Source organism: Lonchura striata, chromosome 5 (assembly GCF_050655825.1).
Source record: "Lonchura striata isolate lonStrDom1 chromosome 5, ASM5065582v1, whole genome shotgun sequence".
Lineage (NCBI taxonomy): Eukaryota > Metazoa > Chordata > Aves > Passeriformes > Estrildidae > Lonchura > Lonchura striata.
In genome coordinates, this window is record NC_140707.1 from 71,332,800 (window position 1) to 71,357,438 (window position 24,639).

Consider the following 24,639-nt stretch of genomic DNA (forward strand, 5'->3'; position numbering starts at 1 on the left):
GAAATTGCCCATTCAGAGGCTCATTGAGCTGCATTTCCAGCTCTGGGATATTTCTGAAAGGGAAGAAATGCAACGGAGCCTCTGTGTTAGAGCAGAGCAGCTCTCATGGCAGAGAGGGCTGAAATTCCATTTTTAAATGATGGAAATACCTGGGGCAGCCACCTGCTCATCACACCCACCTCTAGTATTTCAGGATCCATTACCCTGCCCCCTTTAAGGGAATATTTAGGGTACTTCCCACCCCAAAATGAGAGAGGGAAGGGAATGATGTGGTGTCCTCCCAGGTGGTCTTGAAACTGCTGCTTGTCCTGCTCAGGGTTAAACCCAGCTGGAAAAATTTCCTCGAGGTAAGAAATAACACAAATTTAGGTATAATGGAGCTCTAGATTTTAACCTGTGTGTAAATCACCCTTCTCTCTCTCTGTCTTTGTTTTCTTTTTCCCCCCTTCCCCACCTAAATTCAATTTATTTATTCCTTTTTGCTGCAGCTATTCACAGTCTAAAGCTGAGCCGTAACCACGTGGACTGGCACAGTGTGGATGAAGTGTATCTGTACAGTGATGCCACAACATCCAAAATTGCAAGGACTGTTACACAAAAGTTGGGGTTTTCCAAAGGTAATCTTTCCCAGACTTTGTAAAGAATATTGTAAATGCCAGCATTTGAAGTTTGTTGCTTTAACTCCAAAAGGATATTTCAAGTTTTAATGTGAGTAGCCCACTTTAGCCATTGCATTTTTTACTTTATATGAGTATTCAGAGTCCTTAGCTTGTGTAAATAATTGTAACTAGATGTGAATATTTTTAAATTTTATTTTATTTTATTTACATTACATATTTGATTTACTGTATTTTAATTTTATTCCATATTTTGATGGGTTTGGATGCAGCAGTTAGCACTACATAACAAATACATGAAAATATTACAGTGGCGGACTCCAAAAGCTACTGTAAAATTAGAATTATTCCTGTAATAATACAAGGATTACAGTTCCTCTTGCAACCTTAATTTTACTGCTGGGTACATAGATACTGTGATGCATTCCTTAAATACATGACCATACCTTCCCTCTCCCCACTTCCATCCAGCCTTATTTTCTGTTCCTGGAACAGAAATATGAAGTGACAGGAAAGGGCATTTAAACAGAAATTATTTCCAGCAGAAATTCAGGCTCGTTTAAACTCAGCACTCCCAGTCAGAAAGGCAGCAGAGCTGTGATGGTTGGAAGAGAGAGTGGTGTCTCTCAAGGAAAAAGCAGATTATTTCCAGCCTGGAAAATGGGAACTTGTCCTGTGCAGGACACCAGAACAAGAACTTCCAGGTCTGGTTTGTTCCTTGAAGAGACAAGGTCAGGTCACAGGTCTGACTTTATTCTGCATCTCTCTGCCCTGTAATTAATGCCCTCTTACCCCCCAGGACTGGGTGAGCACTTAATTAATGCTGCTTTTAGAAAATAATATCATTCAGTGCTTCAGTTCCAGAAGAAATGAAGTAATTTATCCAGACCACTGGGATAATGTGTAATAAATAATGAGATCTGTCCCAAACGATTTGTGGGGGAGAAATATCAAAGAGAAACTCACTTGGTAAACAAAACCTGTCTTGGGTAAAAAATGCCCTTAGTGGGTTTGGGGTGTTTTCCTCCTCTTTAAAACCAAAATAAGCTGTTATTTCCAGTTTTTGAGGCCAGCACTGGTGCCTGGTGTGGTCCCCTGAGTGTCACTAGAGGGGGATGGAGGCTCATTGTGCCCATGGGTTTGTCAGCACAGCAGGGAGAAAATGCCCACATTTACCATGGAGAATTGATTTTGGGTTTGGTCACTGAGCTGAAGAACAAAGGGGGGAATTCCAGGTTGGATCAGCTCGAAATAAAGCAAGTTTTCCCTATCAAAATGATACATTTTTAAGGTTTTCAACCAGCTCCTTTAATTGGGGTGGATAAAGTGACAACATTTAATCACTTATGTGGCCATTTCCATGATCCTTCCATGCTGTGGGAGTAATGTGGAGACAGAAGGAATTTCATTGATTGAGACACCCAGGAGAAGGGTTTTGTGCTGTCAGAGTGGGTATACAGTTACACAACTATTTTCTGAAGAGTTGTTCTTCAAAACATACCTGAAATTAATTCCCTTTGCAGTGGAAATTGCTATTGCTATCACCTGACTGCTCAAATATTTCAGGGTTTAAAAATGCCTATATTTAAAAATAGATGCCAATCCTTTGATTTTCTGGTTCTGTATTACATAATGTGATTTTCAACGTGTTGGCCTGAGAAAAGCCAAGCTTCTGTCAGCAGAGGAGGGCACTGCACTTTGGCAGAATGTCACTGATGTGGGGTAATGTTCTTCCTGCAGCTTCAAGCAGTGGGACAAGGCTGCACAGAGGTTATGTGGAAGAAGCCACATTAGAGGACAAGCCACCCCAGACTAGTCACATTGTGTTTGTTGTGCATGGCATTGGGCAGAAAATGGACCAAGGAAGGATCATCAAAAACACAGCCATGTGAGTGCTTTGGAATGTTTGAAGCAGCCTGAATGGAAATGACAGCAGAGCCTTTGGTTGGGGTTGGATCTTCCCCTGTTTTCCCTCTCCTCCTCTTCCCCTGAGTCATTTTCTGTTGTGGGTGCACTTTTTTTTGTGTTAATTGGGATGTATGAACTTAGGGAGAGCAGCTGTGAGCCAGAAGAGCAAAGATTTATTCTGATTTTATCACCAGCACTTGTGGCTTTTGGGGAGATGGTGAAGAGGACGAGGCCTCAAGTTGCACCAAGGGAGGTTCAGCTTGGAAACATCAGGAAGAATTTCTCCATGGAAAGGGTTGTTATCCATTGGAAGGGCATGCCCAGGGAGGTTTGGAGTGCCCATCCCTGGAGGTGTGGAAGGAATTCCTGGATGTGACACTCAGTGCTCTGGGCTGGGGACAAGGTGGCAATTGGACTCGTTGACCTTGGAGGTCTTTTCCAGCCTGGAGGATTCTGTGTGAAATTCTGGCTCCTGTGGTCAGTGGTGTGAGAAATAGACACTCACTTTTCATAAATTTAGAAAGGTTCATTAAACCTTATTAAAAATACAGCAGAAGACTGAATAGAGAAAATGTTATGGTGCCAAAGCAAAGGATTTTTCCCCATGTGCTTGCCCACACAATGGAGATTTTGCCTTTTAACCCTTTAACCCCTCCCAAAGTTCTCTCCATCGACCCCTTCCTTGCTGTCCAGTGGTGGAGATCACTTCCTCAAATCCTGATGTCACCATAGTCAAAAGCTGAGCCTCCAAAATCCCACCCCAGCTGTCCCTTGATAACAACTCAGGGGGTAAAAACAACTTTTTTTTAACCTATATACCTGATTTTTCCTGTTAATTGTGAGAGTTAATCAAGGTATTGCTCATCTGTCACAGTGGCTTTGCTGAGCAGGGAGAGATTTCTCATTTGGGGAATGTTTTCTCAGTGGCACCTGGGTGAATTCAATGTGTAATGACTGGGAAGGAACTGAGCTGAGTATTTTTGATTAAGTGGAATGGGAAAGTTAATTTCGGAGTGGAATCTCTCAGAGCTGGTTGTTGGGACAGTGGGCAAGCAAATTGCATCCTGGAAAAGAGGGGGAATGGGGAGATGCAGGAATGTTGTCGTTCCTAACAGGACAGGAGCCCTCCATGAACGAAGCTGTGAGGCTGCTCGTGGAGTTCTGTGCACAGAGCCTGGCTGAAAAGCAAAATGTGACCAAAAAGGCTGTGAAGTCCCTTCACTGAATGCCTTTGGCTTTGCAAATGGCTCTTAGGAATGATGTTTCCCAGGGCTGCTCCATTCCTGGGAGTGTTCAAGGCCAGGTTGGAGCCTGGTTTAGTGGGTAGAATCCTTGCTCATGCCAGGAGTTGGAAGTTCATGATCTCTTCAGTCTTTTCCAACCCAAAGCAATCTGTCTGAAAAGATGGTTTTGAATCTTAGAAAAATTACCAAGTCCTGATGGCAGCTGTGTGGAGGGCGAGGTGGAACTGAGGAATCCCTCACTAGCTGGAAGAGAAGGCAAAAAAGTTGTTAATGCCAGATGTGGATGGTTCAATCAGTGTGTCCCAAATAGCTCCAGGTTCCCCCAGCACTGACAGGAGCACTGACAGACCCAGTGGCTCCTGTGAGAAGAGCTGGGAGTGCTGGGATTTGGTGGTGGGAGCTTTGCCACCCTCCCTTGGTCACTCTGTGCTCTGTGCCATCCGTGTTGTCAACCTCTTGTGTCCCCACAGCTCTTTGTGCCACTCCAGCCTCCTCTGGGTAAACATTTTGATGTCACTTGTGTGTCATTTGTCACCTCAAAGCACCAACCTGCAGCTCCCCACCCCCTTTCCTGCCGCTTCACTGCTCTGTTATTCACCTTGTTTAAGAGCCAGCAATCCAAAGCAGAGAGAAAAAGGATCCACAGCCCTTGGCTCAAAGTTAGTCACCAAAATAAATGTAAAAACTTCAGGTTTTGTGGGATGGAGTTACACTGGGAATGCAGATAGCCTCAGTATAAGCTGCTGTTTTAACAGTGACTAGAAATAAAACTTCAGCCTTGGAATAATTATATTTTTCTGCTTTATCTTTCTCCCTCCTCCATTTTCCATAGATGCAGGGGTTATATGGGTGGATTAACTTCAGCTCAGGTCACAGTGCAGAGATGTTCATTCCATGAGTCCTGCTCTAATTGGCTGCACAGCATATGAAATACTTTCTCAAAAAGGGACACAAGACTTTATCTGCTTCAGTAAATCTCACTCATATCCTCAAGAAATACCAGACAGCATTGCATAGCCTTTTAAAATGCTAATTATTGGCATAAATTGTGCATTCTGCACAAAATTTGCAAATTAAAGCATCATTTTAAATTGAAGTATCTTTTTTCTTTTCCTTTTTTTTTTTTTTTTTTTTTCAAATAACAACTTAAAACTTATCAGTGAGGAACATCCCATATGTTGCAGGGAGAGATTTCAGAAGGAATGTCTGCCAAGCTCTCCCAGGCCATACTGGCACTTTCTCTTAGCACCTTCAGCCATGATATTTGTGTTCTGTTTGGTTTTTGGGGTGTTATTTTACATGCTTCTCCATTAGGGTCACAGTGGTGCCTTTTGAAAAAGAAAATTAATAAGGAAAAGTATTTTTTGACCATTCACACTTTTAAGTCGAAACAAAGGAGAGAAGATGTCAGTGGTGTTTTTTTTTTTTCCTTTTAAATGCACATTTTTTGGTAGGAAACCTGTAGCTGGACCCCACCAGAGCTCATTTGACAAGTTAGAAAGATTTGTTAAACTTCATAAAAAAATGAGGTTTAAAAGGTTAGCAACTTGAGAAGAAGCTGGTGCTGATGCTTCATGAGGCAGATCCTGCTGGTTACAGAGCTGAAAACAGGGAAATTCCAAATTATCCATGCTAATTTCATTAAGGACTGCAGCTCCTCATTAGCGTGGCTGGATGCTGTGGTTGCAGGGTGTCCTGTGAGTAGGTAAATGAAAAAGGTGCATCTTAGGGATGCTTGGATGTGACATAAATTTTGTTTCTCTGTGTAGTTAAACACATTTATTATCTAAATGTAGCACGGCAGCTGGTGCAACAAGCTGCTCCTGTCAGCACTGATATTCCCTGGGAGCTTTTCTGGGATGAGACACTCCCTGCTCCAGGCTGGAGCAGAGATTCAGCTGCCCCAGCAGGAGCTCGGAGCTGTGTTGGTACCACAGGGATGGTTCTTTAAGGGAGAAGGCTTTATAATCTGTATTTCTGCCTAATACAAACCAAGGTATTGTGGCAGAATGTCCTTAACTGGAGGGGGTTTTATTTGCCATCAGGTGCAGAATCCTGGAATTCCTTGGTTTGTGATAAGGCAGAGTGTTAGCTTTAAAATAAATCTCTTTGGGGTGTCTTTTTGTTGTATGCACTCATGTATTGTTATTTGGAATGTTTGGGGGTTTTTTTTTGGTGGAAGTTGATCTGTGGTTTTGTTGAATTTGTGGGTGAATGGGAGGGAGAGATGTTGTTACACATGTTGAGTGTTGGTTCTACCACCCAAACCCATGAGGAAGAAGGTAAAGAAGGACTAGCTTCTGTCTTAAAACTTCTGTCTGGTTTTATGTCTATTATTATATTCTAAAACTCTAAACTCTTCAGTTTTTCACCTTGGCATATTACACACTTCTACTCAAACTACACACTCATCATTTTGGTGCTATCAATTAATTTTGGAAGCCTTCTCCACGGCCTCAGGTCAATGCAGAGTTCTCCTGGGGGTCAGACTCCGTCAGCACAGAAAGTCTGAAATTCTCAGCATCCAGAACTCCAACATCTGAGTATAATTTAGAATCATGGAATGATTTGGGTTGGAAGGGAGCTTAAAACTCATCTCATTCCTTTGCCAGGGACAACTTCCACCATCCCAGGCTGCTCCAAGCCCTGTCCAACCTGGCCTGGGGCACTTCCAGGGATCCAGGGGCAGCCACAGCTGCTCTGGGCACCCTGTACCAGGGTCTGCCCACCCTCACAGGGAAAAATTCCTTAATTTATTCCCAATATCCCACCCATCCCTGCCCTCTGGCAGTGGGAGCCATTCCCTGTCCCTCTCCAGTTCCCCTTCCCACATTTATGTCACCCCAGGTCCTTCTCTCCTCCAGGCTGAACAATCCCAGCTCTCCCAGCCTTTCCTCACAGGAGAGCTTCTCCATCCCTCTGATCATCTTGGTGCCTCCTCTGCACATCCAGAAATGTTCTTATCCACTTTCCCAACCTCCTTTTCAAAGCTCCTGTTTTTTTTTTTTTTTTGTTTTACCTGACCCAGGTGGAGGTCAGACCTTTCACCTGCCTTAGGCAGGCTTCAAACCTTTAGGCTGAACTAAATTTCATCATCTCCTGAGCTTGGGGGAATGAGTGAAATGTCTCCTGTGCTTTTCCAGAGCAGCTGCAGTGTGGTGTCACTTCTGGGCTCTGCCTCTGTCTGAGTCTCCTCTTTGGATTCCAAAATCACTTTTGTCTGTGCTGCTGTTCACGGCCCAGGAATTGATGTCTGCACAAGCACCAGCATCTTGGCCTAATCACCAATTACATTTTTATTGCAAGTCCCATTAAAAAGCATTTTAATTGTGGATTATCATTAGGATAATTACTTCGGAATAGCTATTTTGGTACATTTCCATTGATATGCAAGCCCGGGCAGAGCCTCTCAGAAGCTTTTCACTGCGTTCATGTGTGCTGCTGGAATCTCAGATGAAGATTTTCCTATAAAATGTTTTCTATAATTTTAGCTCTTCAGGTATTTGGCAGCTTTATGTTCCATTTAAATGCTTGCATTGCATTAAATACGTGTTAAATGCTTGTTTTTCATCCTTTGGTGCAGGTTTTAATTCCAAATTAAGCACCCAGCTGGTAAATATTGGCTTACAGGTTTCAACTTGAGCCTGTCTTTCAAGAGAAGTTCAGGCCAAGAGGTAAAAGGTGACAGTTAGGGCATGAAATGCTTTTGGAGGAGCTTGTTTTGTGTATATTTATTACCTAACACATGGCTGGGTGTTGGGCAGGAGCTGAGCAGCCTGTTCAGGATTTGGGTGCATCCCCAGGGCTGTTCCCATTCCCAGCCTCCCCCTATCCCTTGTTTCTGCCTTTTCCCTGCCCACACCATCACAGCTGGAAGCTGCATCCCTCCAGTTGCTCTGAAAAAGTGGGATTCCATCTGGCAGATGGAGCTGGGAGAGGAGCTTGGAGGAGCTTGTTTTGTGTATATTTATTACACACAAAATTGATTACAGGAGTGCCTGCAGGGCGCTGTGCCAGCACCTCCCTGCTGGGCAAAGCCTTCCTGCCCTTTGGAAAGCAGTGCTGGAGGAGAGTCTGGAGCACCTGGATCTGCCAGGGTTGTCCCAGGATCCTGTGAGCAACCAACAAAGCAGCTTCAGTGCCTCTGATCCTGCAAAATCCTGGTATTCTTCCAAAGGATGAAGTGTGGATCCCAGTGGTGCTCCCTTTGTTTGCGTCCTGGAGTTTCCAGCTCTCCTCTGGAGCAGGATGAGTTCTGTGTGTGTCGTGGGGCAGCAATTTTTCAATTTTTCACAGCAGTTTCCTGAGAGCAGCAGAGAACAGCAGTGGCAGAGCAGGACTTGAGTCTGGAAGCTGCTTTTGAAAGGTGCCCGTGGCGAGGCTGGAGTTGGCATTTCTGCAGCTCAGCTCTGGGGAAGAGCCCCCCTCCCATTTCCTCACCTCTCAGCACATCTCCATTCTCACAGCTCACCTCAGCCTAGCCCAAGGCAGCCCTAAATTTCCTCCTGAATAAAGTGGTGTTATTTCCTCAAAGAGGCAGTGAGTGCTGCCCTCCCTTTGAGGGAACTCCAGCTTCCAACTGGGGAATAGTTTAGAGCATCATTCCCCAGTTCTGTGACCAAAATCCAGGAATGGATCCACATGGCTTTGCAGGGAATAGCCAGAGTTGAGGTGGTTTTTCCTGGGAGCATCCCATAGCTCTGTTTTTTACAATCAGGGTGATGGGATAAAGGGTTATGACTTTAAACTGACACAAAGGGGAGATTTAGATGAAATATTAGGAAGAAATTCCTCACTCTGAGGATGGTGAGGCCCTGGAACTGAGGAAGAGATTGCCCAGGTGGCTGCCCCATCCCTGGAATGTCCAAGGCCAGCTTGGATGGGGTTTGGAGCACCCTGGGGTGGTGGAAGGTTCTCTGCCCATGGCAGGGGATGGAGCTGGATGAGCTTTAAGGTCCCTTCCAACCCAAACCATTCTGGGATTCTGGGATTTTATGAAATCAGGAGTTCAGAGTAAGAAGTTGGCACATTTAAGGCTTGAACACCATTCCCTATTTCTCTCTCGTGGATCATCTGACTGATGAAAGTCTGCAAAGATAACTTGAAAATAAAATTAATAGTTTGTTCAAGCTTCCAGCATTTTGCTCTGCTAGCATCAGCATCATTCTGCAAAATTTGGGAAGCAGCTGAAGCTAACTTAGTTTGCAGCTCCCTGTTTTTAATGGAGTGTTTGTAAATCCTACACAGAACTAGTAGAATGAGATTAAAAAAAAAAATAGTAATAATTCTAGATATGTTAACTTACCTCTGGAATACACTCAATTTAAGCAAGGCTATATATCTGTGAAAATCTGTGTTTGTTATTTATTCTTTTAATCAGGGAAAGGCAGCCAGGCACATTTTATTCATGGTGAATCTCAAAGTAGCTATTTTCAGGCCATTACTTCTTGCACGGAAAATAGCAATATGTCAGAATTCTTTCTAAGGTGTGCATTGCATCTGTGCATGAGTGGGGTTTTTTTCTGAGAAAAACCATAAATTAGAATTGTTTCCTTGTGTTTCAATGCATAGTAATTATTGCTCTGGGGTCAGTATTTCAACATACATTTCTATCAGGTGAATTCTCTGCCCGTTTAGATGAGGATTTATGATTTCAGTTGGTGCTAATTTAACAAGTGAGCAGAGGGATTTGCCACCTAATAAAAATTTTTAAATGAAATTTATTTTGAAGAGATAGAAGAAGAAAAAGAATTAATAACCTCATCTTTATAGCAGAACAGATGAGCAGGTGTGTGTGCTGGGGGTTTGCACGTGCCTGTGGCTGCACTGCCTGGAAATTAAACCAAATTTTCTTCAGAATTTCTGTCAGAATGCTGATCAGAGCCAGTGGGGGATGTGGTGCACTGGGAATTTCAGTGATTCCTGGGAGCAGGAGATGGATGCTGGGAGACAATGAGAGGGGGTTAAGTGCAGCTGTGACAGCCTGTGACACCCGTGAGGTGGCAGGTGACAAAAATGGCTTTGAAACAGAGCTTTTGTGCACTTGTACCAGGATGAGCTTTGTGGGGCCCAAGGAAGAAACCTGCAGAGCTGGAATTTGGTTTTCTCATGGACCTGAGTGGTTCTGTTTGGGCAGGATCATTCCAGCAGGAGAAAAGGTTTTAGGGAGAGCTGAAAATCCCTACTACCTATATTACAAAGTGGTTTTCTACTCTAAACCAATCCGTGAGTGCCAACATCACCAAGAACATGGAGGCAAGGAAGAAGAAGGAGGGAGAACAGGATCAGCCCACTTTCCTCCATCTTAGAACTTCTGACCCCCATGTACAAAGTAAAAACCCCCCTGTACAATACTAAAAAATTTCCCCTCTGTTTTGTAACTACTTTTGCTATCCTGTCTAACCCTTTGTGACTGCTTGTTCTACCTTCAAAGTTGGTAACTCATTCCATGGCTCAAACCCAAAATCACAGCTGTTTGCAGCTGCCTGCCAGGGTCTCAAATGCTTCTGACCAAGACCTGGAACCTCTAAAAATGTCTGAGGGACATTTTGAGTTCCAACAAGAGCCCCTTGCAAGGCCTGAAGGGGCTCCAGGAGAGCTGGAGAGGGACTGAGGACAAGGATGGAGGGACAGGACACAGGGAATGGCTCCCACTGCCAGAGGGCAGGGATGGGTGGGAGATTGGGAATTGGGAATTCCTGGCTGGGCTGGAATTCCCAGAGAAGCTGTGGCTGCCCGTGGATCCCTGGCAGTGTCCCAGGCCAGGTTGGACAGGGCTTGGAGCAACCTGGGATGGTGGAAGGTGTCCCTGCCCTGGCAGGGGGTGGCACTGGATGATTTTTAAAGTCCCTTCCAAATCAGACCCTTCTGGGATTTTACAAATTTGGGACCATTGTGCTGGACCACAGCTGGACAAGCTCCACTTCACTGAGGTGATTCCACATCTGAGTCCAGCCAGCCTTGACATTTCCAAAGTTCTGGATGAAGACACAAAGCCAGCAGAGTTTTTAGCAGAGGAGAGCTGAAGCTTTTCCCAAAAGGTTTGGCAGAATTGCAAGGTCACATTATTTTCTCCAAACTCCTGTTTCTTACTTTGACTTTTATTTTAAAAAGCTCTCTGTGTCAGTTTGTGAACAGCATTAGTAAGAACTGGACCCTTTCAAACAGCAAAAAGCTCTGTAATTGTTATATTTAAAGATTTAGGGATGTCTAATAACTGTTCCTCCACAATATTTCCACCTTCTGATAATAATAAATAATGTGGATGGTTTTTCCTGCTCTAATAGGACCATGTTATTTACCATTTCCTTCACTTCAAGTAGTTGCTGCTGTGTTGAAATTCTGTGCTTTGTTCAGACAATATTTCTATGCTTTTACTGCTTTTAAGCTGAGCAGCTTTAATTTGCTGCTTGGCTAATTTCCTCCTTAATTTCACTGTTTCTGAATTCCTCTTTGCTGGTGTCAAGCTTTAACCCCAGCCTGGGGAGGAGAACTGGGAAAAGGTAAAAAACACATAGGTTGAGATGAGAACTGTTCAATAATTAAAATAATAATAATGGGGGAATTAATCCAGATGATAATAATAATAATAGTACTGAAGAAAATCCAGAAATAAGTCTGGCCATATTCTCCTCCAGCTTCTTCTGCAGCTCCTTGTTGGCAGAGCATGAGACACTGGAAAGTCCCTGATTTAGGGTGAGCACAGCCAAAACAATCAAAATATCAACATTATCCTCATCCTAAATCCAAATCACGCTATACCAGCTCCCAGGAAGGAAATTAACTTTATTCCAGCCAGAACCACCTCCTTCATGCAGAGAAAGTGAAGCTGACTTGGCCATACCAAGGAGCTGTGGGGATTTTTTAAAAAATATCCTTTATTTTGCTCACTCAGGGACTCCAGGAATGTTCATATATTCACTGGAATTTTATCTCCTTTATAATCCAGAATTTCCATGCTGGACTTGGACTCTCACATGTCCTGTTGTGTGTGGGGGTGGCAGGGAGGTCAGGCCTTAAATCAACCCTGATTTAAGTAGATCCTCCTGCTGAAATTTTGTTTTTCCCTTATCATGGGCAGGATATTTTGCTCTATTTAAACCTTTGCTATCTTTTTGGGCAAGAATCCAGGAGATTAGGAGTGCAATCACACCAGGCTTTAAAAATAGAGATGCTGAGCAGTTGCATTTGCTGGCTGTTTGCACAGGCCTGCTTTGGAAAAAAGGATGTAAAGGATGCTACTTCCTTTCCCCCCTTTTTTTCTCCTTTTCCCCCTTTTTTGCTCCTTTTCCCTCTTTTTCTCTCCCTTTCCCCCTTTTTTCCTTCTCCTTCTTTTTCTTTTCCCCCTTTATTACTTTCCCTGCTTTTTTTCCCTTCCCCCTTTTTTCCTTTCCCCCTTTTTTCCTTTCCCCCTTTTTTCCTTTCCCCCTTTTCTTCCCCCTTTTTTTCTCTTTCCCCCTTTTTTCCTTTCCCTTATTTTTCCCCTTTCCCTGTTTTCCTTCCTCCTTTTTTCTTCCCCATTTTTTTCTCTTCCCCTTTTTTCTCCTATTTCCCCTTTTTTCCTTTCTCATTTTTTCCCTTTACTCTTTTTTCCTCCCCCCTTTTATTCCTTTCTCCTTTTTTTTCCCCATTTCCCCAACTTTTCTTTCCCCCTTTCCCCATTTCATTTCCCTTCCCCTTTTTTCCTCCACATTCCTCCTTTTCTATTTTCTTTCATCAGAAAATAAGTGTCAGTGATGGAAGAGTGTTTTCACTGCCTCTCTCAAAAATGTGGTACATGATTAATCTGCTTTTTTTAGTAGCATAATGAACATCTGGGAAAAAAAAAAACAACACAAACAAAAAAATTTAAAAAAAAAAAAAAAGAGGAAAGGAGAAGAGGTAAGTGTAGGAAATTATTTGATTTTTTTCCAAACCATTGACTTTCATACCCTTTCCTACTTTGTCAAAGCAGGGTTTTTGGCAGAGTTATCCATGTAGGATTTTTGGATAGGTCAGGAATGCCCAGCACATGGAGCAGCTGAAGCAATTCCTGTCCCAGGTGTTGGGAGTGATTTATCCTCAACTGGCTCACTTCTCCTGAAGAGCAGGGGAGCATTAATGCACCCAGGAAAGTGCCTCAGCTCAGGGATTAAATTCACTAAAAACCATTTGGACAGGTGGAAGATGTGCCTTTGGTTGTAGAATTAATTAAAAGGGGGTTGCTTGGAAAATAGGAGGAAAAATACATTGAAAGAAATAAAAAACTTGATGCTTGGAGCTGGGAACTTGGATTTGGTTTGTTGTGCTCATCTTCAAAAATAGGAATACTGTTGTAGGGTTCAGGTAAAGGAAAGAAAGGAAAAGAAAACAGTTCCTTGCTTTGGATGCTGAATGACTGTAGTGGCTTTGGTTTGTTAATTTGAGATTTTTTGGTTAATGAGTGTGGTGGGTTTAGTGGTGGTTAATTATTAGTGTACTTACTAGAATGCACTCATTTACTTCCTGTTGTGAGGTAGGGCTAGGAGACAAGTAAAGTAGGTTTAAAACTTTAAAAGGGTATAAAGAAATATTTATTAATAGTAATTAAAAGAAAGATTAATAAGAATTAGAACAAAACCTTTAGGATACTTCTCCTTCTCCTACAACCTTTTCTTTTTTACTGATGATGTAAAGAAATAAAACTTAAAATTTTAGTCAGTTTACTACCTCTAAAATAATCTTTCTTTAGTTTACTTAGGGAGAGAAGTCCCTGTTGTTAATGTCATGGGGATTTCTCTACAAGAAGGTAGTTCATTTGTGGTTCTTAATTTTTACAAATTGCATCTGCTTGGGGAAATCTGTTATTGGGAAATCTCTCCTATTTTTCACAAGCTTTTTTTACAGTTGTGTCTATAGGTTATATTAACTTTGGGGTATTGTTTTAAAGATGAGCTGTTCAAAAGTAAAGGTTCTCATTATTTATAGAATGCCTGGATATTTAATATTTTGTCTGATTTCTTGCTGCTTTTCCTTTTTCAATGATGGGTTTCCCACTCAGCACAAATAAAATAATATTTTTAAAATAACATAACTTACCATTATTCCCATTTTCCCCCAAACAACAGAGAGATATTTTGGGGTTGAGGTATTTTAAGTTTTTCTCATCCCTTGAGAGAGGTTCAGCAATGTTCATGTTCAGATATGCTGTAAAAATGAAAAGTCTTTTAAAAGCCTCTCCATCTGCTCCTGCAAGTTGAAACACTCACAAGTGATCCTGTTTCTCACCCTTGGAGCTCTCAAGCCTTCCAATTCAGTATGTAAAATTAAATTCAAATTCTACTCTTTCAAGCCATATTTTTAAGAATTTTCTTTGTGTTTAAAAGCACTGAATTGTCTTCCTTCTATACTGATCAAGTGGTTGATTTCAGTGGATTCTAGATTTCAAAGCAGAGGTGAAATTCTTAATTTTTCTATTTTCTGATTTTCTAATTCTATTCTCATTTTCTAATCCTTCCCTTTCACAGTCAGCCCCAAACTCCCCAGAATTAACAGATACCTTTGAATAGAACTTAGGTGGATTGTGTTAAGCCCAGACTGATACATTCAGACCCTTTTGAGCATGCAATGCAGAGAATTTTTTTTATTGTATGGGAGTTTAAGCATTTCATAATAAAACCTTGAAATTGAGGGAATTACATGTTGTAGTAAGGGTGGAAAAGCAGTAATTCAGGCAATGTATTGTGCCAAGAGTAGTCTGCACAGGAGAACACTCATTTCTTTGTTGTAGGATGCGAGATACAGCAAGAAAAGTGGAAGAAAAGTATTTTTCCAACCTTGCAACACACGTGGAATTCCTTCCAGTGGAGTGGAGATCAAAGCTGACCCTCGATGGAGGTACAGGACTCTGTTCTGAGTTTTCCCCAGAAATCTCATCTGTGTGCTCTGATTGTGCTTTTTCTGTGGTTTTGATTTTTGCACAACTCTGAACATTTCCATCCCTGGCAGTGCCCAAGGCCAGGTTGGAAATTGGGGCTTGGAGCAGCCTGGGACAGTGGGAGGTGTCCCTACCATGGCAGGGGTGGCACTGGATGGGATTTAAGTCCCTTCCAAGCCAAACCATTCCATGATTCTATTTCATCATTCTACTTATTGTAAATGCAGGTGAACCCAATGGGAAGAAATTATGGTGTCTGACTCAATTCAGAAGGCTGAATGATTTCTTTATTATAACTATGCTAAAATACATTAATATACTATATAAAAGGAGGATATTAAAACTACATACTACTTTCTCTAACTCTAACACAACTTAACACAACTCTGAGAGTCCAGCCCCTGGCGGGTTGGATTGGGTTGGGTTGGGTTGGGTTGGATTGGATTGGATTGGATTGGATTGGATTGGATTGGATTGGATTGGGTTGGATTGGATTGGGTTGGATTGGCCACCAGGCTCAAACAATCCTCACCAGAATCCAACCAAGCCATCACCCCAGGGAAACAATTTTCCAAGCACATTCCACATGGGAAAAACAAGGAGCAGAAATAGAAATTGTTTTCTCTTTCATTTCTCTCTGTGCACCTCCATGAAAAATCCTGAGAGGGAGAGAAATGTGCTTGCCACACTCCTGGATGTAATTTAAATCCCTTTTTTTATTTTTCCCAGACACTGTGGACTCCATAACTCCGGACAAGGTGCGGGGCTTGCGGGATATGCTCAACAGCAGTGCCATGGACATCATGTACTACACCAGCCCTCTCTACAGGGATGAGGTGAGTGTGGGAAATGTGGTTTCATGTAAATTCACTAGAGCAGGGCATCGAGGCTGAAAAAAATCTGCATTTGGGAACGTCAGGAAAGTTCCCTTCTAAGGAAAACCTGCGTGAAGGGTGTTAGCACTTTGTAGGTGTGTCGTGGTCACCCACAGGATTCAGAGTTTTAAGAGTGAGAGGAGAGGAAAGACAGCAAAAAGTACAACCCATGTCATTTATTCAGAGCAGAAATGTCTAAAATGCTTCTGTATCAACAGCTGAGAAATGGTGTTTTAATGTTCTCCTGAATTTCTGCATATCTAGAGCAATGGGAGTCCATGGACCTGAGGAACAAAATCCATGGGTATTTGTCACTTCATTTCTGCTGTTTCTGAGCACAGATGGGATGGCAGCAAATGTGCCCAGGCCAGTCTGAATGCATTTGTGTGCATTTGTCTTGCAGGGAAACCAAACTGATCCTCAGTTACTCAGTTCATTAGGGCACTGTTCATATCCTGGATGCTCCCATCCTACCTTGACCCATCTGTGTAGCTGCTGAGTGACCCCATTAATCATAGGAGAAAAGCCAGGAATCTGAGCATAAATTACAGTGGCTTGTAAATAATGATAAGCCTTGAATAAATGATAATAACCTGAATAAGTGAAATAGCCCATAAAGCATGGACAGTGCTTCACCCCAGCAGCATCCCTTGTGTATCACACTTACTGGAAAACCATTGTGGGGCTGTTTTAGGATTAATTTCTGCAGGAATTGTAGCTTTTTTCTGTGTGTCTGTAGCTTTTTTAAGATGTGGAGTAGTGTTCATCTTTTTGCAGCCTTGCTACCCTGAGCATGGTTAGACTGGGGCAAGGTGAGACTTTTAAGTCTTACCTGGGTATTTAATGTCAAATTAGGTGTGCTTAAGTCCTTTAGACTCGCAACACAATTTTCAAACTGAAATCTGTACCTCCCTTCCTGCTCAGTAATGCAGAATTCATTGATCAGGGCTCTCCACTGTCTCTCAGCTTTCCCTGTCTGTTGTGTGCCTGAAGCCAACACAAATTTTTGTGGAAATTTCTCTGGCAGCTTGAAAACAGATATTTTTAAACTGCATTAGAGGCTTGGCAACTCTGTAGACATCTTATGGGAAATGGATTAGTGAGTAAAGTTCAGGTGTACTGGCCAGCAGTGCATGAAAATTTAATTCATTGCTCAGTGGAATTGCAGTTTTACAGGTTTATCACCATCCCCTGGGTGTGAGAACTGACACAAAAGGAGCGTGCTCAGATCTGATTACAAAATACTCCGTTGGGTTTTTTCATCAAATCAAATTAATTTCCTTGAAATGTTTGCAACACTACACTCAGGTTACTCTTCCTTGTCCCATTTTATTTTCTGTGACCTAACTTTGCAGAGTTGAACACAGCAGTGTCAGATGGAGCATTCCTCTGGATGGTTTTCCCATCTTCAGTGTGTTTTTCTTGTGCCCCTCTGCTCCTTCCAGCTCAGAAATGTGCCTTGTCTTTGAGGATTCACACATTGCTCAGAACTCATGTCCCTGCTCGCTGCTTCATCACCCCAGCACAATTCTTTGTGTACCCTGGCTACTTCCAGTGCTTTCCACCCACAAATCCTCAAAGGAACTCAAAAGGAACTCAGTAAAGGAGCTCAAAAGGAACTCCTGTGCCTCTCCCTGGGAAATAAACTGAGGAATGTGGTGAGCTGCTGGAGAAGAGGGAAGCTGCCATTCAGCTGATGGCTCTGAGCAGCCACAGGATCCCAGCCTGGTTTGGGTTGGAAGGGATGTAAAGCCCATCCCATTCCACCCCTGCCATGGGCAGGGACACCTTCCACCATCCCAGGTTGCTCCAAGCCCTGTCCAACCTGGCCTTGGACACTGCCAGGGATCCAGGGGCAACCACAGCTGCTCTGGGAATTCCAGCCCAGCCAGGAATTCCTAATCTCCCATCCATCCCTGCCCTCTGGCACTGGGAGCCATTCCCTGGGTCCTGTCCCTCCATCCCTTGTCCCCAGTCCCTCTCCAGCTCTCCTGGAGCCCCTCCAGGCCCTGCAAGGGGCTCTGAGCTCTCCCTGGAGCTTCTCCTCTCCAGGGGAACATTCCCAGCTGTCCCAGCCTGGCTCCAGCCCTTGGAGCAGCTCCTCTGGACTCTCTCCAGCAGCTTCTCCTGCTGCTGGGAGCCCAGAGCTGGCAGAGCATTCCAGGTCACTCCTGTGCCCAAGGCAGGGACAGAATCCTGTCCCTGCTCCCCTCAGTGCCAGGGGGACAGCCCAGGACCCCGCTGGCATTTGGGGCACAATGCTTGGGTGGGAATTTTCTTTCCCCTTTCAAGGGTTTTCCCCCACGTAGAAATGTCACAACCTCTTCTTTAAAGCTCCTGAGCACTCTTTAGGCAGCTGATGAAGGGGTTTGCAAGCGGCAGCCCCTCTCTCCTGCCAGGGGAAGCAGCCTGGTCCTGCTGGTGTCACAGAGCTGTCCCAGGGGCCCTGCCCTGCTCATCTGAGCCCTTCCCGAGCCTGCTGGGTGAGCCCCTCTCTGATTTCAGCTATTGGTGCTTCTCCAGTATGGCAGGAAAACATCCAAAAGGTGCCTCTGACTGCTGGCATGTGATGTGATACCAGGCAGGCATTAGTGAATAATTGAGCACAGCCCTGTGAACATCCCAGTCAGGTTCAGCTGGGCTGTTGGTGTGGGAGAGAACTCTGCTGTGTCCTCCTCTGTACCAAACCCCTCTGCAAGCATTACCCAGATGTAAGAAAAAGCAATAAATTGAGATTCTGATGCACACAGGCCTATTCCTAAATGAACAGTCCTTTCACCTGACCTCGCTGGTCCCTCTGTGGTAACATAATCTTGGGTTTTAGTGTCCTCACTGGGGGACTTCCTTTCACATCTGTGTCACTGTAGCTTCATATTTCTTTAATAATAAATGGTTGCAGCAGAGATTAGAAAGACTAATTGTTGCATAGTAAATGCAGAGTTGTCACCTTCATTCTACTGTTAAATGCCTTTTTTTTTTACTGATCTTCCCTGTACTTTCTTGCAGGCTAATTGTAATTCTGTAAATTATTGATACGTGTCTTGGCAGAAAATGCCTTTAGTGCAGGATAAATGTAATTTTCATCCATCATCCCAAGGTTTCTAAGGATTTAGTGCAAATATTGCACTATGAAAGTGGAGAAACTTCACTGTCCACCTTAGAATCATGGAATAGTTTATGTTGGAAGGGAAATTAAGGATAATCTCATTCCAATCCCTGCCATGGGCAGGGACACCTTCCACTAGAACAGCTTGCTCAGAGTCCTGACCTGGGAATCTTCATGGTTTGCCCTTATATATATATTTAAAAGGAGAATTAAGGACTAACCTCTAGAAATTTGGGACAAGTATTAACTTTTACCAGAGCTTTCATCCCTCTTGGATTGTTTTGCAATGGAAATACCATCCTCTTGTGCACTCCTTTCAGAAAAAAAAAAAAAAGGCAGCTGGTTCAGGTGTGTTTGAAAAGAAGATGGGAAGCAGGAAATTTTAAGCTGAGACTATTTCAGGGCTGGTTTTGTATATCCTGTTGAAGGTAATAGTGAAGGAGCTGCTTGGCTGTTTTAATTAATGGCTGATTTAATTAATTTGATTGCCCTTGAATGTATTCTCAGCTTTATAAAGTCATTGCTTAGTAGCTGTGCCTGAACTTAAACTTCATCTTGAGCACAGTGACTTGTTAGAAATGGGTCAGACTCAGCTTTTCAACAGCAAGAGGGGTCCTGGGAGAGAGAAAGGATCCACAGATCCTTTTTGTGTGTCATCCCTGAGACAGAGCCCTTCCCATCTGTTCCCACAGCCACAGCTCAGCCTGGCCTCTCATCTGTTGTTGTGACACTCCCCTGGCATCCATCAGTGATTCCATCAGGGAATGTGACAACTCTTGTCTCCTTGGGGGTCAGCAGCCTCAGCAGCTCTGCTGGCACCTTCTCCTGGGCCACGGGGAGCAAAAACTCCTCAGCTTTGCTTTCCCAATCCTTCCCAATCCACCCTTGAGCTGCAGCTCCTCCCTTGGCTTTCCAGGACCCTCTTCCCCCTCTTCCTGTTGCTGCTGGATGGATTTCAAACCAGTTTGCACTTTCTCCTGAAGTTCTCCTGGCATTTGGGAAGAGCTGCTTGCAGAACTCGCCATTCCTCAGATCTCCTTCACCTTCCTGCCCCACAAAACCTGCAGAAACAATCCTGCTCTTCAGGCAGGAGGGAGTGCACAGGTTTGGTGTCCTGCACTCCCTTTCCATAGGTACCTGTCTCTTGTTTTTTGTTTTTTTTTCTTTTCAAACTGTTCATGTGGGAATATTGTTGAGTGAGCGAGGATCAGCACAGAGAAAGGAGCAGTGCTTAAGCTCTGTGTTACTGCTGTGCTCAGGTGCCAGCAGGGATTTTCTGCTCCTTGTTTTCCTGAAAAAAAAAAAAAAAAACAAAAACCAAAGAAAAAAAAAAAAAACACTAATTTATTGGATATTGAGAGGAAAATGCCATTTTCTACACTGCTAATTTGGGTATGCAGTGGAAAGCCCCTTTAACCCCAACAGTCTGCCCCTAAAATGGACCAGGGGATGGAGTTCTGCATCTTCTTGGTGTGGGTCCAGGGGGAGTTTGTCCACACACACATCCCAATTTCCTTTTGCTTTGCCAGGAATATACTATCCATGCTTATTTATGCTGCTGTCTTCAAGGTTGCTTTTCCTCAGAGGAGGTTGAGCAGCTTTTTGGGATGCTGCTGCTGGAATTCAGAGGTTGAGCAGCTTTTTGGGGTGCTGCTGATGGAATTCAGAGGTTGAGCAGCTTTTTGGGATGCTGCTGCTGGAATTCAGAGGTTGAGCAGCTTTTTGGGATGCTGCTGCTGGAATTCAGAGGTTTGGATTTTTCCAGCCTGGCACAGGATGCTGTTAATGCTCTGCACAAAAGGGCAGCAGCTCTGGATGTCTCACTCCTTCCACAATTTCATGTTCCCATCATGATCCAGCAGTTCAGGCTTGCCCCACACCCAGGAGGTGATAAAAGACATGATCCTGCTGCCCTTTTTATCAGTGCTCTTCAGCCTGAGGTGACAGGGACGTGTCACCTGACTCAGACTCCCCATTTTACAAAAGCCAGGCCTGTGCCAGTTCAGGATTCCTGAATGGATGGGGTAGGATGTTATTTTTTGATTTCTTGGAAGCCATGTGCCAGGCAGGCACGTAACTGGAATAGCAAAGGGCATTTTGGCCTCAGCAACTCCAGCCTCCTCCTTGGTCAGCACTCTGGTTTTTGGCTCCCCCCTGGAATTGCATGGCCCTCAGGCCAGCTCCCCATGGATGTGCATTCCTAACTCTGCCTTTAATTTGGTTTCTGAAGGGCAGAGAGCTTCTAACCTCAGTTAATCAGAATATGAGCTGCTGCCTTCTGAGCAACGTGATCCTGCAGGCTTGAGTTTCCTGCAAGGAGGATTTCTTGGCAAAACTTCAGCTGATAGAGAGAGATAATCTCAGAATGGTTTGGGTTTGAAGGAATCTTAAAGCCCATCTCACTCCAAACCCCTGCCATGGGTAGGGGCACCTTCCACCATCCCAGGTTGCTCCAAGCCCAGTCGAGCCTGGCCTTGGGCACTGCCAGGGATCCAGGGGCAGCCACAGCAGCTTTGGGCACACTGTGCAAGGGCCTCACCTCCCTCCCAGCCAGGAATTCCTTCCCAAAATCCCATCAATAGTCCCCTCTATCAGTGGGAAGCCATTCCCTGTGAGAAGATTAAGCTCCCCCTTGTCCTTTCACTCCAGGCCCTTTCTTTGAAATATTTGAGTGTCCTCAGGCTGATGCTAAATGAGGGCCAGCTGGGAGGATGGGATTTGATGCAGCTTTTCTGGAAGAAATAGGAATTGTTCCCTTTGTTAGTGTTTGGTCTGCTCAGAAGCAGACAGGTAAAGGTGCTGCATTTCCCTGCTCCCTCTGGAGGAGCTGGGGGTGATGGAGCAGAGCAGCTGACAAGGAAAAACATCAACTCAATCCACTGCTGCCTTAGTGATTCTTTTGGGAGGTATTTGAGCTTGTTTAGTCTGTGGGAGAAGCCTCAGGAGGTGGGGAAATGGGTTGGGCTGATCCCTCAGGTTTAGCTTTTATATTTTTCACATCCTGAGCTGCTTTAGTGTGTGGGTCTGAGCTCTATATTATGGGATGCTGAGCTCTGTGCACAGAGCAGGGACACAAAACAATTCCTGCTCCAGCTGGGCACCAAGGACAAATGATCCAAACCTCAGCCCAGGAGCACAAACAGCGTGGGCTGGAGAGAGAAAAACCAGCAGGGTGGGACTGATGGGCTGGAGCTGGAATGGGACAATGAACTCCAAGGTGCCAATGGAGCAGAACTGATCCCAGGGAGAGCCCCGGGAGCGCTTGTGCATTTTGGGACCATTTTGGGTCATTTGGGTGCAGCCCTGGCTGGGCTCTGGAGCTGCCCAAGGTGGATCCATGGAGGAGATCCTTTAATAAATCCCTGATTTATTCTTTAACTCTGTCCAGTCTCTGCTCTAGCTCAACCTTCTCAAGGCATCCCTTTCTGCTGACCCAGATGGGGCTGAACCCACAATCCCTAGCTTAGGAAACTCAAAGAATTTCCAGGCTTTTTTTAAGGAAAACCCTGTGGAGAGCTGGGATGGAGAAACAGCTCCCAACTGTCCCCAAAATGAGCTGAGAATTGGGAGGGAGGATGGAGGTGAAGAGCTGCAAAGAGAGAGAGGAATCTGCTCATGCTGCATCCCCCTGTTCCCACCATTCCTGGGAGGTTTTGGGTGATTCCTGCTCTCCTGTCTTCAGGCAGAACCAGAATTTGTTTTCAGGTGCTTCCCATGGAGCAGCAGGTGCTGAGGTTTGGGGCTGGCAGGAGCAGCAGGGAAGGCAGTGGGAAAAGGGCTGATTTCAGCAGGAATTCCTTGGCTGGAGCTGCAGGGGGAGCAGGAGAAGCTGTCAGCAAGCTCAGGATGAGGCACCCTAAACCAACCATGAGCTGCAGACATGGAGAAGCCACTTGGATGTCCTGGGTTTGAGAGGATGAGGAGGGAGGTTTTTGGGGGTTTTTTGGTGGTTTTTTTTAATTTATTTAACAGTGAACTTTTAATTAAGACCCTTCAGAGTGAGTAGAAAGTCAAGCTGTGCATAAAAAGATCAGCTCTTAAAAAATTCATCATAGTGATGCCGTTTAGGAGAGAAAATTTGATAGGCAGTCATATTTTTCATGTTTAAATCCAATGAAAAAATTCACTGATTTTAGGCAATGTAAAGCCACTCAGTGGTTTTAGAAGTAGTTTTACATTCATCTTTAGGACATATCAAGCTGTAACTACAAAAGATTTGAAAGCAGTTCATGTTGCATTTACTGGAATAAAACCCTGTTCAAACTTTCTTCACAAGTTGGAATACTTTATGCTTTTTAAGACTAAGAAAACAAATCAGGATTAAATCATAGAATGGCTTAGATTGGAAGGGACCTTAAACAGCATCCCCTAATAAATATTACTTTAGTTTCATATACTGCTAAACCAAGCAGGTTTTAAGATGAGACTTTAAATGAATATTCTTTTTTTTTTTTCCAATTCCTTTTATTTTTCTCCTTTTTCTTCTCTTACTCTGCACCACAAAGGTTCAGTTTCCAATCTCAGGACTGGCACAGGACTGTTGGCAGGACACCAACACACATAAGTGCTCAGTGCAGGTGGAGGGCTCCTGGTTTTGGCAGACCATTCCCAGTGCCTGGAAATCTGGAGCCTTTCCCACAGGAGACCTTCCACTCCTCAATCACCTGAGGGATTTGGAGTTTAGGAATGATCCCTATCAGATGATTTGGTTGAATTCATTGCTTGGATTCTGGTCTGCAAAATTGCAAATGTGCACCTCTTTGGAAATCCATTTCTTAGTTATGCTCATGTTTGTACTGAAGTTTTTAAGGAGGAGGAGGATTAAAAACAGGGCTGGACTCAGTGTCCAACCAGGATTTTCCAAGAAATATTCTGTTTTATGCCCTCAGATTGCAAGATCACATCTTTATAATGGAAATTCCATGATGCCAGAAGATTATCTACCAATTCCTGGCAGGAATCCCCAAACACTTTGATTTCATCTGATTCTTGCTATTTTGTTCTGGGTTTTAACCAAAACCTTCTTAAGTGGAGAGAATAGCAGCCAGCCACAGCTCCTCCTGATTGACATTTCCAGCTCTTGCTGAAACCTCTGCCAGTTCATGTGTGGAATTTTGTGCCCACAGTCTGTGCAGACCCAAATGAAAGAAGAGGCAGCATGACAGTCAAAAATACTTGAAAATGGGTGTTGTGATACTCCTTTCTGCAAGCTGCTGCAGGGCTCTGTTAATCATCTCACAGTGCTACAGGCAGAGGGTTTGTTGTGTGGATTCTCACCCAGTAAAATGTGTATCAAACACTGGCACTTCTGGTGCCATTCATATTTATATTCAGTAATGACTCAGGCTCTTGAAAAATCATGCTGAAATTATATGTTCCATAGCTTTAATTTCCTCTTGCTAGCAAGGGAATGATTTGCACTCTCTTGTTTGTCCTCCTCCCTGCCACAGCCTGGAAGCATTGCTGAGTTTCCATGCTGAGTTTCACAGGCAATGCTGGGGGTTTTTGGTTTGTTTGTTTTGGTTTTGTTTATTTGGGGATTTTTGTTGCGTTTCTTTGTGGGTTTTTTTTTGTTTGTTTGTTTTGGTTTTTTTTTGTTGACCAAATTCCATGGTTTCCAGTATTTCTCTCTTAAAATACTTTATGGGAAGCTGTACCTTCTTGTCCTACAGTGTAGGGTTTGGAGCAGATAAGCTTCTCAGAGACTCCATGAACATAGGACCAATGTTTATTTATTTATTTGTTTAGTTATTGCTGTAGTACTACAGGATTAGTCTGTGATGTTTAAGAACCATGTTGCACTCCTGCTTTCCCCCAAAAATCCCTCCTGGAAACCTATAACCAGAAAACTGGTTTTTTAAGCATTGTTTATATCAAATGTTCAAATTCTGGCTCTGTTTGTCTCTTTTTTTGCCTGTTTTTACTCCCGTATCATCCTCTTACCTGAGATGAGGCTTTTCAATTTTTAGCAGCATTGTTTCATTCTGATTCCTTG

The 24,639-nt window shown here is 43.8% G+C and overlaps 1 protein-coding gene across 3 annotated transcripts in view; it reads left to right on the top strand.

Moving 5' to 3' along the window:
* Window positions 1–24,639, top strand: part of DDHD1 (DDHD domain containing 1) — a 64,865-nt gene that overhangs the window by 25,169 nt on the left and 15,057 nt on the right. For all 3 annotated transcript variants that reach the window (XM_085581029.1, XM_077783885.2, XM_077783884.2), the window contains 4 exons: window positions 489–617; window positions 2,358–2,505; window positions 14,517–14,623; window positions 15,393–15,499. In XM_085581029.1, the coding sequence (XP_085437155.1) occupies window positions 489–617; window positions 2,358–2,505; window positions 14,517–14,623; window positions 15,393–15,499 (491 nt within the window). The remainder of the gene's footprint in view (window positions 1–488; window positions 618–2,357; window positions 2,506–14,516; window positions 14,624–15,392; window positions 15,500–24,639) is intronic.